The sequence below is a fragment of the Drosophila obscura genome, unplaced genomic scaffold (genome assembly GCF_018151105.1).
Source record: "Drosophila obscura isolate BZ-5 IFL unplaced genomic scaffold, ASM1815110v1 contig_214, whole genome shotgun sequence".
Lineage (NCBI taxonomy): Eukaryota > Metazoa > Arthropoda > Insecta > Diptera > Drosophilidae > Drosophila > Drosophila obscura.
In genome coordinates, this window is record NW_024542806.1 from 298,370 (window position 1) to 315,898 (window position 17,529).

A 17,529-nucleotide genomic window follows, 5' to 3' on the forward strand; every position below is an offset into this window, starting at 1 on the left:
AAAGGTCCGTATTAAGGTGTTAGTCTCCTTAAAGTCACCAAAAAGTCCCTGCTCGGGCGCCACTTGTGAGGTCCTATTTCAGGCTGAGGTATGCATCAGTCTGGCAGCTGGCGATCGCACCTGAGACCCGGAAATAATTAATTCTTGCTGACTTAAGGTTATTGGATAACAATAATTGTGGGGTGTGGTAACTAGGTCGAACTTGGTGCTTCGTTGACAATTTTTAGTGGGTCAGGGTGGTTTTGCTGAGGCTGCATCCCGGAAGTTGCAGTTGGGAATTGGGTTTAGGATTGATTTTGCTAACTCGGCATCGCGGAAGGTGATAGCTGAATTTGGGCCGGTAGGTCGATAATTTTATGCTGGCTTGACTTATTGTGAAATAACGCAAATGATATTTCTTATGTAGGCCGTCGATTGCGAAATGTCCCAAGAGGTGGGGTGTTTTTAATTGTTTCGTGTACAAGAATGTATAGAGTTGTTGATCAAGAGTTCTTAATTAATTGTGTGCGTTGCTTAAGACTATTTTATTTCCGGAGGTGCTGACACACCGCTATTTGTGGAGAACCATAGCTAGAGCCATGGTTCGTTGGCTCTGTGTACATCAGTTTGATTATTGTCTCCGGCCAGCGTGGATGCGCTGACCCTCCGCCATTTGTGACGAGACATGGCTAGAACCATGGTTCGTTACAACCTGCGCGGCTTTACATGCTTTGCGGAGTGGCAGCACTTTTGCCACTCTGTTATCTATATTGTCCTTTCCTGGGGCCTTTTTAGCTTTGAGAAAGTGGATATCCGTCTTGAGTTCCTGGAGCGTCATTGGGGCCACCGGGAGCTCCATTTGATGGAATTCAGCCATCTTAGCAGCCATTAGGCTTGCTCATCCACACGGTCCGCTGCTGACCTTGCTCATGAGCCATCTGCCTTTCTTACTGGGAAGTTAGGGGTGGATTGCCGTTTGTACCGGATCGTGAGCTTCGATAGGGTGTAGTTCGAGTGCACGTCTGCAGACGCCTCAGATATTAGTTTGTCGTTGGCTTCAGACTTTAACTTGAACAGCTTTTTCCTCAGCCCGTTGGCTACTCTCCTGAAGAGTCTATTGACAGTCATTGGTGCGGAGGAATTCTTTCCTAAGCCTTTTTTTGGAGCAGTTGTCCTTCTACTTTACTCGATGTCACGCTATTGTATCTTCCAGTACGGGACGATTGAGTGACTTGGTGACCTTGAGGAGCAGCAGCTGCAGCACCCTCGCAGACCTTGGACACAAATAAGTCAATGGCCTCTTCCACTTCCTCGGTGGTCCTCAGCTCCGAGTTTAGGTCCAGGGAGCCTTCCATAATTTCTCTGAACAGGGCTGTGTTTGGAATCATTTGAACAAAAGTATATTTCATTAAACTCCAATAAACACTATTAAATATATTTAATTTTATTATATGTGTTCATTCTCTACACTCGCTTTACTGAAATATGCTGAATTGAAAGGATCTCAACGCATTCAACCATATGGAATGCTGATATGCTGAACCCTGCAGTGACGGAAGGGAATAACGTAAACAAAATCCTCAAAGCCTTGGTGGCACTAATGAGGAAAGGAATGATATGCGAGGCCGATCACTAGATAGCTGTACACTTTTTGATTTCTTTTAACAAATCATAAAAGTATTCTGTGTGTATTACGACTTTTTAGCGGACTTTGGATTTGTGATAAATAAAGGATAAACATATAGCGTGTTTTTAAAAGCCGAAATATCCACTATGTTTGTTGGATCATCGCCATGTCCCATAAGCTCTATTTTGATCTTACTGCCCATCTGTTCAAACAAGAGTTGTTCATCGGAAATGTTACGCTGCACTTCATCCAATAGGTCGGCCAAAGAACCAGGTCGTCTACCGAATCCTGTTCCTGAGCTCTGCCTAAGAGCCATAGCATCCGAAATAGACAGTGTTGGAGACCGAGATGGTAGCTTATTTTGACCAACCACTTGGACTGAAAGCTTTCGAAAGTTCTTGTTTTCATAGTCTAATAAGAAATCCAAAACGTGCTGCTTTGAGATACCATTTAGCGTTTGTATTTCCATTTCCTTGCGATTAAAGAAGTACTCAGTGGTTACGATTTCACTCCAATTCCGCATAACTTCTTCATCTAGGCTAGTGTCACCCAGCCTCTTGCTACTGATGAGCGTTTCGCGCACATCATTGAACTCTATTTCAGTGAGCTGTGACACAAGGTCTGGTATGCAAGACCTAAATGCCTCCATACGTCGTTCAACATAGTCAGCCGAATGCTTAGTCTCCTGAGTATTTATTGTAATTACATAGGCCAGCACGCCGTAGCCAATGCGTTGATGTATGCCCAGACTGTATCCCAACTGTTCTTGAGTACGCAGCTGATTAAAGAAAGGTTCTTCCACAATTAATTCTACCAGATCCATCAGGCACTCCAATTTTAGATCACTTGGCCCAATTTGATAGTAGTTTGTTACAATTGTATTTGTATCTTCCTGATTTAAAGTTTTCGCACGCAAATAATACGATCCAAGTGGAAGCTGCACTAAGCTATTGTCCAATGAGGATGGATTATCTAATTTTTGGCTACTAAACGTGGAAATTACTTTTTGCATTACCTCACGTGCCTCTTCTTGGGTAAAATTTCCCTGTATGAGTGCCTGGATGTACATTTTCTTGTGAAAATTATCCTTAAAGTGCTTGATGTCATCCACATTTATTTTATCGATTGATTCATATTTCTGTAGCATACTAAATCGTTTATTCTCCAAAACCATTAATCGTAAATCAAGATTTAAAATCTTTCCACTAATAAGAGCATTGAAAATTTGACGCTTTTTGAGATCTTTAAAAGAAATCACTTGAGCTGGATCCAGCTCTAGAGTGCACATCACCTTCATGATAATTTCTACCAAAAGAGGTAGTTTTTGGTTGTAACCACTAACACGTAGAACCAATCCCTTGTCACCTATATATAGGCCATAAGTTAAACCAGCTTCTAAAGCTGGATATAATTGCTCGGCGATGCTAAATTCCACCAAGTAGGTAAAGAGCACGCCAAGCATATAATTCCGTGCACTTTCACGAACCAAAGGAGTAATAAAGTATAAATTTATGTAGCCATCAGGTAGTTGGAAAATATCATCTTGCCGAAACCACAACTCACAAAGATCATCCCTTTTGAGGATTTTTGGACGACGTGGTATATGTAGCCTACCAGCTTCTTGCCAGTGCAACGTGAAGTCCGTGGTTATGAAGGGATTCGATTGTGGAAAGCTCAATTCTTTCAATAATGGCGGATCATGCCACATGGCTATCCATTTTGAGGGCATAGGAATCGTCGTGTACTGCGTACCAAACCATTTTTCCCTCTGATCGTATTCATGATCTAAATATGGTATGTGCGAAGAGATCATTATATTAAAATTAAATGCACTCAGGTGTTCTTTCAGTAGCAGTAAAGCAGCTTTATCAAATTCAAAATACAGCTGTGATCCTGTAAGGACATCTTTTGGTGGAAGATACCCAATGCTCTCCACCACATTCTGTACATTGTCCATCGAAGGTAGTTCGATTTGAAATCGAAAATTATTTTCTGCAATCTGTTGAAACTCCTTATACATATCTTCTCGATGCTCAGCGCTCTCATTTAGCAATTTAATCCATGCAAATGTAGCTTCCAATACCGCATCTATATGCTCGAACCCATCGTCTGTAAGGTATATGCACATATTGAACAGAGAGTAGATGGAGTTTGATTCGAAACTACTACCCCCAATGCCCGCCATAATGCTCATGCACCATAGACGGCGACGTAAATAAGAGCATAGGCTTCCCACACCCTCATATCCGATCAGTTGCGATAGAAAAGCCTCTGGCTTACATCTATAATAATGCCTCATTGGTGGAAGAACCCAGGTCAACTCCAATTTGCACACGTCTTCCACAGGCTGCACAAGAAAGACTTCGTGAAATAACTTTTCATTAAAGGCTTTATGATAACACAAACTATCCATATCTTTTGCATTCTCCTGGCTTTTGGGTATATCTGCACAATGACGAACTAGTAGGTCTTCCAATTCATCCAACGATTGCTGCGACTGAATGCAGACAATCATACGATTTGATCCATAATGTTTTCGTCGAAAATCATGAAGCGCATCGTGCAGCAGTTTGTCATCTACATGATCTTCAAGAGATTTCCGATTCCCCCAACTGAAAGTGCCATGGGGATAATTTTCACTAGCCAAGCTCGCCAATATCTGATCACGTCGTACTTCATCCCGCATGTATGTCTGTTCGAACTCTGATTGAACTGCAGAACGTTCTCGAGCCATGGCATCGGGAAGAAAAAGCGGTGCTCTTATTAGGTTCATGAATATATCCATACCTCTATCTAAATGGGTATCTTCTACCTCAAAGTAAAAACACGTTTCTTCGTTTTCTGTATGAGCGTTACTGAAACCCCCGTTTTTCGTTATAAATGCATCAAATTCGTTTTCAATGGGATACTTCTCGGAACCCATAAATATCATATGCTCCAGAAAATGTGCCATTCCCTGATATTGCCGCGGTTCACTAAAGGAGCCGACGTTCACAAGTACCGCGCAGGCAGCTAATTTTCCATGAAAATTCTCTATGGATGGATTGGAGCTCTCACTACTCCTGGCCCCATCTGTAGGTGGATGGTGGCGCACATCTGAGGTGTGTTCTATATTATATGTAGGATCTGATATCAGCATGGCACGTAATCCATTCGATAGACTTAGAGCTCGGTAGAGTTTTCTGTCGCCATCAGATTTATCCGGTGGCTCATGATACTGGACAGAGGTTTGAAATGTTCGATATAGCCACTTGTACATTTTTTTTCTGATTCTTCTGAGGCCGATGCGCGGCTCTAGGCACATCTTCAATGTCATGTAGTAGGTAACTGTATATTGTGTTCTTATTATTTATAAAATGTAAGTAAATTCGGTTCAAACAAAACCGAACAAATTTTGTAAAGGCTCCTACAATTTCATGGGAAATGACACAGGATATCTATATATATAAAACAAACTCGTGTCCGTTAGACCGCTTGTAACTCGAGAACGCCTAGACTGATTTTCATGGTTTTTGAATTTTTATACCCGTACTCAAAAAAGAGTTAAGGGGTATATTAGATTTGTGGTAAAAGGGGATGTGTGTAACGAAGACAAGAAAACGTTTCCGACTGCATAAAGTATATATATTCTTGATCAGCATCAATAGCCGAGTCGATATAGCCATATCCACCTGTCCGCCTGTCCGTCTGTCCGTCTTGATGAGCGCCTAGATCTCAGAAACTATTGTAACGAACCATGGTTCTAGCCATGGCTCGTCACAAACGGCGGAGGGTCAGCGCATCCACGCTGGCGGGAGACAATAATCTAACTGATATACACAGAGCTAACGAACAATGGCTCTAGCCACGGTTCTCCATAAATAGCGGTGTGTCAGCACCTCCGGGAAATAAAATAGTCTTAAGCAACGCACACAATTATTTAAGAACTCTCGATCAACAACTCTACACATTCTTGTCCACACAACAATTTAAAACACCCCACCTATTGGGACATTTCGCAATCGACGGCCTACATAAGAAATATCATTTGCGTTATTTCACAATAAGTCAAGCTAGCATAAAATTATCGACCTACCTGCCCAAATTCAGCAAGCACCCTCCGCCAGGCCGAGTTCGCAAATCCTCATTTCGAAACCCAATCCCCAACTGCGGCCTCAGCTAAAAACACTCTCATCAAAACACACTGACGCACTAAGCAATTGTCAACGAAGCACCAAGCTTCGACCCACTTACCACGCCCCACAATTATTTTCAGCTGCATAAAAGGGCCAAGATCGGCCGAAAGAGTAGGCAGTCCATCAGCCCAAACACAAGACACTGCACAAGGCAGTCCCTCAGTCACACACCCAAGACACTGCACTACGCAGTCCCTCAGTCACACACCCAAGACACTGCACTACGCAGTCCACCAGGGCACCATACAACTACAAGCCTGGGTAGCAACGTCAAAGAATTTAGTGAATGGAAAAATATTGAATAAAACCAAGAACCAACAAAACAAAATACTCGCATCATCATTTCTCGCTTGCCTACTGAATTTTGAAAGCCAGCCCGACACCTGAAGTCACCCACAATCTACAAATTTTCTTGTAGCGGACCCTGGACAGACTGATGCATACCTCAGCCTGAAATTGGACCTCACAAGTGGCGCCCGAGCAGGGACTTTTTGGTGACTTTAAGGAGACTAACACCTCAATACGGAGCTTTGTGGAGTAAAGACCCACGGCCACTGAAAGAAAACTAGGCTAGCAAGGACTAAAACCCGTCCAGCACAAAAACCGGCACCCTCGCAAAATCCGGTCGCAAGCAAAAGTGCAACAGTACAGAAGTACCACCAACACAACGTAAGTCAGTGCCACTAAACCGCAGAAACACACCATGGAAGCCCACGAAGCCGGTTAACCCGACGAATTTTAACCGGAGTGACACCATAGGAGTCACCACCGGCTGGATCTACAAACTCCGGCGGGACGAGCTGGAAGCCTTGGCCGAGGAATTCGGATTTGGCAACGAAGGAACAGTCGAAGAACGACGAAAGAGATTCGCCACACTAGTCGCCGGAACACTCTCGCAGGATGCCTGGGTTCGACTGGGAGACCTCGAACGGCAATACGCCAAACCAGCAGTACGCTCCAGGTCACCAATGCCCACCACTCCTAGGACATCTGACCAGCGGAAAACCGACCCAAAAGCCGGGTTACAAGTCCCCACCGCGTCGGAATACAGCACACCTGTCCCACCACGCATCGTAACGCCAGCCGATTTGCCCAGACCTCCAGTTACGGAGACCAGTCGCTCGCCAACACAGAGGATCGTGCCAGCCATGGACCCTTCCATAGATGGACGACACCGCAGCCACACCGCCCACATCGCGGAACAGATTCGGAAATGGGGAATCAGGTTCGACGGACAGGACGAACCACTTACATTTCTGGAACTACTCGAAAAACGTGCGCTCTCATATGGGGGGGACACAAATCAGCTATCTCGGGCCATGACAGAGCTTCTTACCGATCGGGCCAGTCGCTGGTACCGCACCAGCCAACTACAAGGCAGCTCATGGGCATATTTCCGCTAAGAATTCTTGACTTTCTTCTTGCCGCCACGGTATTTTGAACAATTGGAAGACCAGATCCGAGCCCGCAAGCAAGCGGTAGGAGAATTGTTCAAGGATTACCTCATCGAGATACGTCTACTCATGCACCACGCCAGGTACGACGCAGCCAAGGAGCTGAACAGGATCTACGATAACTGCCAGCATACCAGATGTACGTGCGGCGACACGAACTACAGAGCTTAGCACAGCTCACAATGTTGGCCACCGAGTTCGAGAGCATCCAAGAGCGGACCATCCCGACCACTTTCTCACCCCCGCGTTACACTCCAAGATACGCAAGACCGGCTTCAGAGCAGAGGAATTGCGACTCGCACCAGACGCCATTTCTGAGTCCCCATTGGGAATCGACAGACACACCAGGGAGACCACCAGCTCATCCAAACAGTACGACGAATCCCGAAGTAGCCCATCACATGATCACGACCCCCATCATCAACCCACGCGCAGCCTGTCGCCGGTGTGGTGAACCGGGGCATGCGGCATACGACTGCCATAATCCCTCCATCCTATTCTGCTGGGAATGTGGCAAACGCGGTACACGGACCGTAAATTGCTGCCGCCAAAACACGTCGGGAAACGACATGCGTCCCCAACTGACACGGGATCAGCCGGGAACGACGCCGACTCTCTACACGTAAGCAACGGCCGGATAGTGGCGATGGTGACCATAGGAGGGCACGCAACGGAAGCCACAATCGACACCGGGGCATCCAGAAGCTTTATCAGCGCAAACCTCGCACGAAAACTAAACAACAACACCAACCTGCAAGATGCATGCGTCCGCATACGCCTGGCCGATGGCTCGGTCAGAGAGATCTCACAAGTCCTACTGGCGCACATCAAGCTGGATCAACGAGAGGTTCAAATCCCGCTCCTGGTCCTGCCAAACATGTTGGGACAAGTTATTGTCGGCATGGACTTCCTAGGTGCCACCGAAACGACGATCCAATGCGGCTCCACGCTGCTACAGCTACGAGACCGTCGCCCCATGCTCACTGAACCCGTGCTTACTACCATCCACGTACAAGACGCCGAACCCCGATACCAGAAACTCCAACAAATCGCAACGCACCTACGTCCACGACCTACCACAACGCACACGGCACCCAATAAAGCAACGCAGCACTTGACACCCAAACCAATCGCAACGAATACGAAGCAACGGCACACTACGGAGAACACGAATCCAAGGTCAACACCAGCAAACCGCAATCAAGCAATCGGGAAAACGAGTCCCACGGTCACTATGGATCAACCGCGTCCTAGGCCAACCACAGGGGACACTTACCCCAAGCAAACCACGAGGATCTCACACACGAGACAAACACACTTGAACCCGGCGCTCGACACAGGAAGCCCAGGTCCAAGACAAGCAACAGAGCAAGCACGCAGAGAAACCACATCGGAAGCAGGGAACGCACGGACACCCTCAAAACCGACCGCCAGCAGCTAAAAAGGACAACGGCCACCACCATCCAACAGCCCAGCCACACGGGAAACAGCCACGCTAACCCCACGCTGGACGGGGCCCATAATCGAAGTGATCTCCACAGAGCCCCTCAACGCGGGCCCAGAAACCATGACGATACCCCCACGATGCACTGACCGCCGCCCTGTCGTACCCACGGCCGACTCCACACCGATCCTCGCCAACACAATGGAGTACCTTCCGCGTACCGACTCGACTGCTAGCGCCATGCACCGAGCCATGCCTAGAGCCAGATCCGAGATCTTCGCCGCCCGTACCAGCTGTTGGTCCAAAACAAGAGGCATCACCGAGACTCACCTGTTCATGCGCCAAACGACCGCCAATACCACCCAAGTATTGCATCAGAGATATGAAACATATCTACCCACGGCCAAAGACAATATAAGTATAAGATGCGTAACGCTCATACATTTCAATTGCCATATGCAAGACAATTTTGCGGCCAGCGACGAAATTCGCGCCATCTCGCTCGCACAAATTTGAGAGCGTACGAATCTAAAAATAGAATCCGCTTGCATGTGTGAGTACACACAGAACAGCAAGTGCGTATGTGTGCGTACTTGTGCTAAGCGGACGATTTTCGAGACGGAAACCTTTTTATGAGTTGAGAAACGAAATTTTATACCGGCGTTGAGTACGTCGCATCCTGAATACCCTAATGGCAATTCATAGAATTTTATGTATTAAATATATTATGTATTTTTATATATGTATATCCGATCATTATTATCGAATATACCATCTTAAAATAAATTATCGTTGGATGGATATATACAATATAACAGTTTTTTAATATTGGGGTGGTAAGCGTCTTGCAAAATTAACTTACACTTATAAAGTGAAGGGTATATTTCGACAGCGCTGTAAAAAACGTATGCATGTGCACACATACAGTCGTCGCGACGACTCGGCTCGGCTGTCGCATCGGCAAAGAACCAACTTCGTGTGCCTTCGTATGCTGTATGCATAAAAGAGAGCGGCTGGCTCTAGAGCGCTCTCTCTCTCTAAAAAATTTCAAGAGAGCCTGGAGCCAGCTCTAGAGCCAGCCCCGAAAATTCGTGTGCAGAAATTTCGTATGGCGTTACGCATCTTATACTTATATTGTCTTTGCCACGGCCAACGCCACACCCATCGTCGCCCACATAAGGGACTACCAACGGAGGATCGAAACGCCCAGTGCCTTCGACACAACCCTCTTACCCGAAGACCCCAGCCACCCATTTGACTCCGAAGCCGCCGATCCAACCGAACATGAGCCCGAACCAGTCCCGGAGCCGTGGCCTCCGGACTTAACCCCGCAGATCCAAGCATTTACATTCGACAGACCCATTCTACCGAAGGACCCGAATCAAACGTTTGGCCCCGGAGACACCGAACCCAACGAAGACGATCCAGAACTGCCCACGGATCCTTGGCCACATAGTATCGCCGATCCAAGAATGCCTGGACACAGAACTACCAAAGAAAACTGCCGAGAAAACCATCGTCATATGGGATAATCGACCCACCAAGCAGACACCAACTACAAAGCACCCAGAACAGCAAAAAGGCCACGATCACAGCAGCAGTAGAAAATATAACGTTACCGACGCCACGCTAAAGTGACGAGATTAACAGCGACTAATCCGGAAACTCAGCACAAGCCAAAGGACAGGATAACCCGGAAAAAGGCGAACCTCAGCACACGCCAAGCGACGCCACAAATCTCCCCATCACCCACCCGGAAGAAAGGGGGGGGGTGTAACGAACCATGGTTCTAGCCATGTCTCGTCACAAACGGCGGAGAGTCAGCGTATCCACGCTGGCCTGAGACAATAATCAAAGTGATATCCACAGAGCTAACGAACCATGGCTCTAGCCACGGTTCTCCACAAAATAGCGGTGTGTCAGAAACTCCGGAAATAAAATAGTCTTTAGCAACGCACACAATTATTTAAGAACTCTCGATCAACAACTCTACACATTCTTGTCCACACAACAATTTAAAACACCCCACCTCTTGGGACATTTCGCAATCGACGGCCTACATAAGAAATATCATCTGCGTTATTTCACAATAAGTCAAGCTAGCATAAAATTACCGACCTACCGGCCCAAATTCAGCCAGCACCCTCCGCCTGGTCAAGTTCGCAAAACCTAATTTTGGAACCCAATTTCCAACTGCAGCCCGTACCTTCTGCAATGCAGTCTCAGCAAAACACTCTCATAAAACACACTGACCCACTAACAATTGTCAACGAAGCACCAAGCTTCGACCCACTTACCACGCCCCACAATTATTGTCACAAATAATCATAAGTTAGCAATAAGCAATTATTTCCGGGACTCAGGTGCGATCGCCAGCTGCATGAAATTGCCAAGATCGGCCGAAAGAGTAGGCAGTCCATCAGCGCAAACACAATACACTGCACAAGGCAGTCCCTCAGTCACACACCCAAGACACTGCACTACGCAGTCCCTCAGTCACACACCCAAGACACTGCACTACCCAGTCCACCAGAACACCATACAACTACAAGCCAGAGTAGCAACGTAAAAGAATTAAGGTGAATGAATAAATACTGAATAATCCAAGAACAACAAAAACTCTTGCATCATCATTTCTCGCTTGCGTACTGCATATTTCATGCCAGACCGACACCTGAAGTCACCTACAATCTACAAATTTTCTTGTAGCGGACCCTGGACAGACTGATGTATAACTCAGCCTGAAATAGGACCTCACAGTATGAATAACAACGATATGCTCTTAAAAATTGGTGTAGTCGATCACGACTATTTTAAGATAAACCACTATGCAGCTTTGATGGGTATAATAGGAAGAATACAAAGTATAGTGGATAGTCAGAATCAGATGAGTGAAAGTGTCGATATGGAACAAGAACAGAAAGAATTATGTTCTAAGCAGAAGCAAAAGATTTCTGGTTCCGATATGGATGGTACGTAAACTGTTAGCAAACTTTCAAAATCAATAGAGCAGTTAAAAAGGTATTTAGATGAAGCTTTTAATGCCTTTTAATGCTTTTAATGACGGAAAAAATGAAAATTTGGAATTCAGGATAGAAAAGTTAATGTTTTATTGGAGAAAGGTAGTTGGTATGAAAGAAGACGAAATGATTGAATCTATTGATATGTATGATGATGTTTTAAATGAATTAGAATTTGATGTGTTAACTGTAACTAAAATCATAAGAAAAAACTTAAGGATAATGTGCCAAAAATGGGAGAAGTTACAAATAAAAAAATTGATGATTTGCCAACACTTCCAGAAATTCTTTGGGGATTCCAAAGACTGGGACCTGTTTTATGAGTTATTTACCGAACTTATTCATTTAAGTGAGGATCTAAGTCCTACCTTAAAATTTAATTATTGTTAGGTTCAGGGGAAAATTATGTGACCGCTTGGGAATTGTTAACCAAGCGGTATGAAAATAAAAGGAAACTATTTTCCGATCAATTGAACCGCCTTCTTGAACTACAAAATTTAAGTTTGGACTCAGTTAGGCAGTTAAAAATGTTTATTGACACTATAAATGAGTCAATTCACATGATAAAATTAAAGGCACAATTATCTGACGAGGTTGATGTAATCTTTGCACATATAATTATCAGAAAATTAAATAAAGAGGCTCTGCAATTATATGAGAGCCATGTTAAGAAAAACAAGGAAATTCAAAAATTATCCGACGTCATGGATTTTTGCGAGCAACGATTAAATTCGATAAGCTCGATTCAGGAGGAAAAACCTGTTAAAAAAATATTTAGCAACAACATAAAAGAGTTGTCTGCTAATAGTTGTCCTATTTGCAAAGGTATGGGACACACAATATTTCAATCTCACAAATTTAAGGCTTTAAAACCATCTGAAAGAATGGATAAAGTTAAAAAAGCGTTTCTGTGTTTTAAATGCCTAAAAAACACACATAGTAAAAAATGCACTAGCAAAACATCATGTTCGCTGTGCAAAAGAAATCACCATAGCATGCTACATATTAATTAAATAATTAATATTAATTATGTAAACAATTAAAAAAGTGAAAAAGTTAACACTTGCATGACGTTGGAACAAGCGTTGTTAGCTACAGCGCGTGTTCAAATAAAATCTTCTATTGGAGAATTTGAAACATTTAGGGCTTTGATTGACAGTGGGTCACAAAGCACAATTATTTCAGAAGAATCTGCTCAGATTCTGAAATTTAAAAAAATTCGATCTCAAACAGAGATCAGTGGCGTATCGTCCATGGGGAAGTGCATATCAAAGCACAAAGTAAATCTTCAAATTAAAAGTGAAGATTTACACTGTACTGCACAGTCCCTCAGTCACCCACCCAAGACACTGTACTACGCAGTCCACCAGCGCACCATTCAACCACGAGTTGAAGCAGCAGAATTTAAGTGAATGAGGAAAGTGAATGAAAAGAAACCAGAATACTAAATAAAAAACCAAGAACAATCCAACAAAACCGTCGCCTCATCATTTCTCGCTGCCTACTACATTCTTTTACGAGCCAGCCCGACACCTGAAGTCACCTACAAACTACAAATTGTCTTGTAGCGGACCCTGGACAGACTGATGCTTACCTCAGCCTGAAATAGGACCTCACAAGTGGCGCCCGAGCAGGGACTTTTTGGTGACTTTAAGGAGACTAACACCTTAATACGGAGCTTTGTGGAGTAAAGACCCACGGCCACTGAAAGAGACTAGGTTAGCAAGGATCAATAACCGTCAAGCACAAAACGCAAAATCCGGTCGCAAGCAGAAATACCACCAACAACACGTAAGTCAGTGCTACTAACCACAGAAACACACCATGGAAGCCCACGGAGCCGGTCAACCCGACGAATTTTGCCCGGAGGGACACCATACCAATCCAGGAGTCACCACCGGCTGGATCTACAAACTCCGGCGGGATGAGCTGGAAGTCCTGGCTGAGGAATTCGGATTCGGAAACGACGGAACAGTCGAGGAACGAAGAAAGAGATTCGCCGCACTAGTCGCCGGAACACTCTCGCAGGATGCCTGGGTTCGACTGGCCGACCTCGAACGGCAATACGCCAGACCAGCAGGACGCTCCAAGTCGCCCATGCCCACCACTCCTGGGCCGTCTGACCAGCGGAAAACCGACCCAAAAGCCGGGTTACAAGTCCCCACCGCGGCCGAATTCAGCACACCCTGCCCACCACGCATCGTAACGCCAGCCGATCTGCCCAGACCTCCAGTTACGGAGACCAGCCGCTCGCCCACACAGAGGATCGTGCCAGCCATGGACTCTTCCACCGCCCACATCGCGGAACAGATTCGGAAATAGGGGATCAGGTTCGACGGACAGGACGATCCACTCGCGTTTCTGGAACTACTCGAGGAACGTGCTCTCTCATATGGGGTGGACACAAATCAGCTACCTCGGGCCATGACAGAGCTTCTCACCGATCGGGCCAGTCGCTGGTACCGCACCAGCCAACTACAAGGCAGCTCATGAGCATATTTCCGCCAAGAATTCTTGACTTTCTTCTTGCCGCCACGGTATTTTGAACAATTGGAAGACCAGATCCGAGCCCGCAAGCAAGCGGTAGGAGAATTGTTCAAGGATTACCTCATCGAGATACGTCTACTCATGCACCACGCCAGGTATGACGCTGCCAAGGAACTGAACAGGATCTACGATAACGCCCTGCCAGCATACCAGATGTACGTGCGGCGACACGAACTACAAAGCTTAGCACAGCTCACAATGTTGGCCACCGAGTTCGAGAGCATCCAAGAGCGGACTATCCCGACCACTTTCGCACCCCCGCGTAACACTCCAAGATACGCAAGGCCGGCTTCAGAGCCGAGGAATTGCGACTCGCACCAGACGCCATTTCTGAGTCCTCATTGGCAATCGACAGACACACCAGGGAGACCACCAGCTCATCCAAACAGTACGGCGAATCCCGACGTAGCCCATCACATGATCACGACCCCCATCACCAACCCACGCGCAGCCTGTCGCCGGTGTGGTGAAGAAGGGCATGCGGCATACGACTGCCATAATCCCTCCATCCTATTCTGCTGGGAATGTGGCAAACGCGGCACACGGACCGTAAATTGCTGCCGCCAAAACACGTCGGGAAACGACATGCGTCCCCAACTGACACGGGATCAGCCGGGAACGACGCCTCCTCCAACCCGCGACTAAATAACTCTCTACACGTAAGCAACGGCCGGATAGTGGCGATGGTGACCATAGGAGGACACGCAACGGAAGCCACAATCGACACCGGGGCATCCAGAAGCTTCATCAGCGCAAACCTCGCCCGACAACTAGACAACAACACCAACCTGCAAGATGCATGCGTCCGCATACGCCTGGCCGATGGCTCGGTCAGAGAGATCTCACAAGTTCTACTGGCGCACATCAAGCTGGATCAACGAGAGGTTCAAATCCCGCTCCTGGTCCTGCCAAACATGTTGGAACAAGTCATTGTCGGCATGGACTTCCTAGGTGCCACCGAAACGACGATCCAATGCGGATTCACGCTGCTACAGCTACGAGACCGTCACACCATGCCCACTGAACCCGTGCTTGCTACCATCCACGTACAAGACGCCGAACCCCGATACCAGAAACCCCAACAAATCGCAACGAACCTACGTCCACGACCTACCACAACGCACACGGCACCCAATAACGCAACGCAGCACTTGACACCCAAACCAATCGCAACGAATACGAAACGCCGGCCCACAACGGAGAACACAAATCCGAGGCCAACACAAGCCAACCACAACCAAGCAATCGGGAAAACGAGTCCCACGGTCACTACGGAGCAACCGCGTCCTAGGCCAACCACAGGGGACACACCCCCAAACAAACCACGAGGATCTCACACACGAGACAAACACACTTGAACCCGGCGCTCGACACAGGAAGCCCAGGTCCAAGACAAGCAACAGAGCAAGCACGCAGAGAAACCGCATCGGAAGCAGGGAACGCACGGACACCCTCAAAACCGACCGCCAGCAGCGAAAAAGGACAACGGCCACCACCATCCGACAGCCCAGCCACACGGGAAACAGCCACGCTAACCCCACGCTGGACGGGGCCCATAATCGAACTGATCTCCACAGAGCCCCTCAACGAGGGCCCGGAAACCAGCACGATGCCCCCACGATGCCCAGACAGCCGTCCTGTCCGACCCACGGCCGACGCCACACCGATCCTCGCCAACACAACGGAGTACCTTCCGCGTACTGACATGATTCTTAGCGCCATGCAGCGAGCCATGCCTAGAACCTTGTCAGAGATCTTCGTCGCCCACACAAGTCGTTGCTGCGATACCAGAGGGGTCATCGCGACTCACCTGTTCACGTACCAGTCTGGCTGTAGTATAACACGAGTACTACACCAGGCGTACCAAAACATCATACCCATGGTCGACACCACACCCATCGTCGCCCACATAAGCGACTACCAACGGAGGATCGAAACGCCCAGCGCCTTCGACACAACCCTCTTACCCGAAGACCCCAGCCAGCCATTTGACTCCGAAGCCGCCGATCCAACCGAACATGAGCCCGAACCAGTCCCGGAGCCGTGGCCGCCGGACTTGGCCCCGCAGATCCAAGCATTTACATTCGACAGACCCATCCTACCGAAAGACCCGAATCAAACGTTTGACCCCGGAGCCACCGAACCTACCAAAGACGACCCAGAACTACCGACGGATCCTTGGCCACCCGACATAGCACCGCCGATTCAAGAATGCCTGGACAAAGAACTACCAAAGAAAACTGCCGAGAAAACCATCGTCATATGGGTAATCGACCCACCAAGCAGACACCAACTACAAAGCACCCAGAACAGCAGAAAGGCCACGATCACAGCAGCAGTAGAAAATATAACGTTACCGACGCCACGCTAAAGTGACTAGATTAACACCGACGAATCCAAAGACTCGGCACAAGCCAAAGGACAGGAAAAAGGCGAACCTAAGCACCCGCCAAGCAACGCCACTAATCTCTCCATCACCCTCCCAGAAGAAAGGGGGGGGTGTAACGAACCATGGTTCTAGCCATGGCTCGTCACAAACGGCGAAGGGTCGGCGCATCCACGCTGGCGGGAGACAGTAATCTAACTGATATACACAGAGCTAGCGAACCATGGCTCTAGCCACGGTTCTCCACAAATAGCGGTGTGTCAGCACCCCGGAAATAAAATAGTCTTCAGCGCACAATTAATTAAGAACTCTCGATCAACAACACCTCACCTCTTGAGACAATTGTGAAATCAGCAGCCTACAATGTCGCAATAAGCCAAGCCGACACAATTTCGCAATAAGAGATATCATTGGCGTTATTTCACAATAAGTCAAGCTAGCATAAAATTATCGACCTACCGACCCAAATTCAGATATCACCTTTCCCAACTGCAGCCTGCACCTTCCGGGATGCAGCCTCAGCAAAACCACCCTGACCCACTAACAATTGTCAACGAAGCACAAAGCTTCGACCCACTTACCGCGCTCCACAATTATTGTTATCCAATAACCTTAAGTCAGCAAGAATTAATTATTTCCGGGTCTCAGGTGCTATCGCCAGCTGCATAAAAGGGCCAAGATCGGCTGAAAGAGCAGGCAGTCCATCAGCCCACCAAGTACAGGCAGTCCATCAGCCCAAACACAAGACACTGCACAAGGCAGTCCCTCAGTCACACACCCAAGACACTGTACTACGCAGTCCCTCAGTCACACACCCAAGACACTGTACTACGCAGTCCCTCAGTCACACACCCAAGACACTGTACTACACAGTCCCTCAGTCACCCACCCAAGACA

The 17,529-nt window shown here is 47.2% G+C and overlaps 1 protein-coding gene across 1 annotated transcript; it reads right to left on the bottom strand.

The window, feature by feature from the left end:
* Positions 1-1,416: 1,416 nt before the first annotated feature.
* LOC121404556 (nardilysin) lies at positions 1,417-4,979 on the bottom strand. Its single transcript, XM_041594210.1, has one exon. The coding sequence runs from the start codon at positions 4,920-4,922 to the stop codon at positions 1,671-1,673; it is 3,252 nt and encodes a 1,083-aa protein (XP_041450144.1). The 5' UTR covers positions 4,923-4,979; the 3' UTR covers positions 1,417-1,670.
* Between the last annotated feature and the right edge of the window lie 12,550 nt (positions 4,980-17,529).

Coding starts and splice junctions, on each gene's coding strand:
- LOC121404556 (XM_041594210.1), bottom strand. CDS start 4,922: ATGACATTGAAGATGTGCCTAGAGCCGCGCATCGGCCTCAGAAGAATC.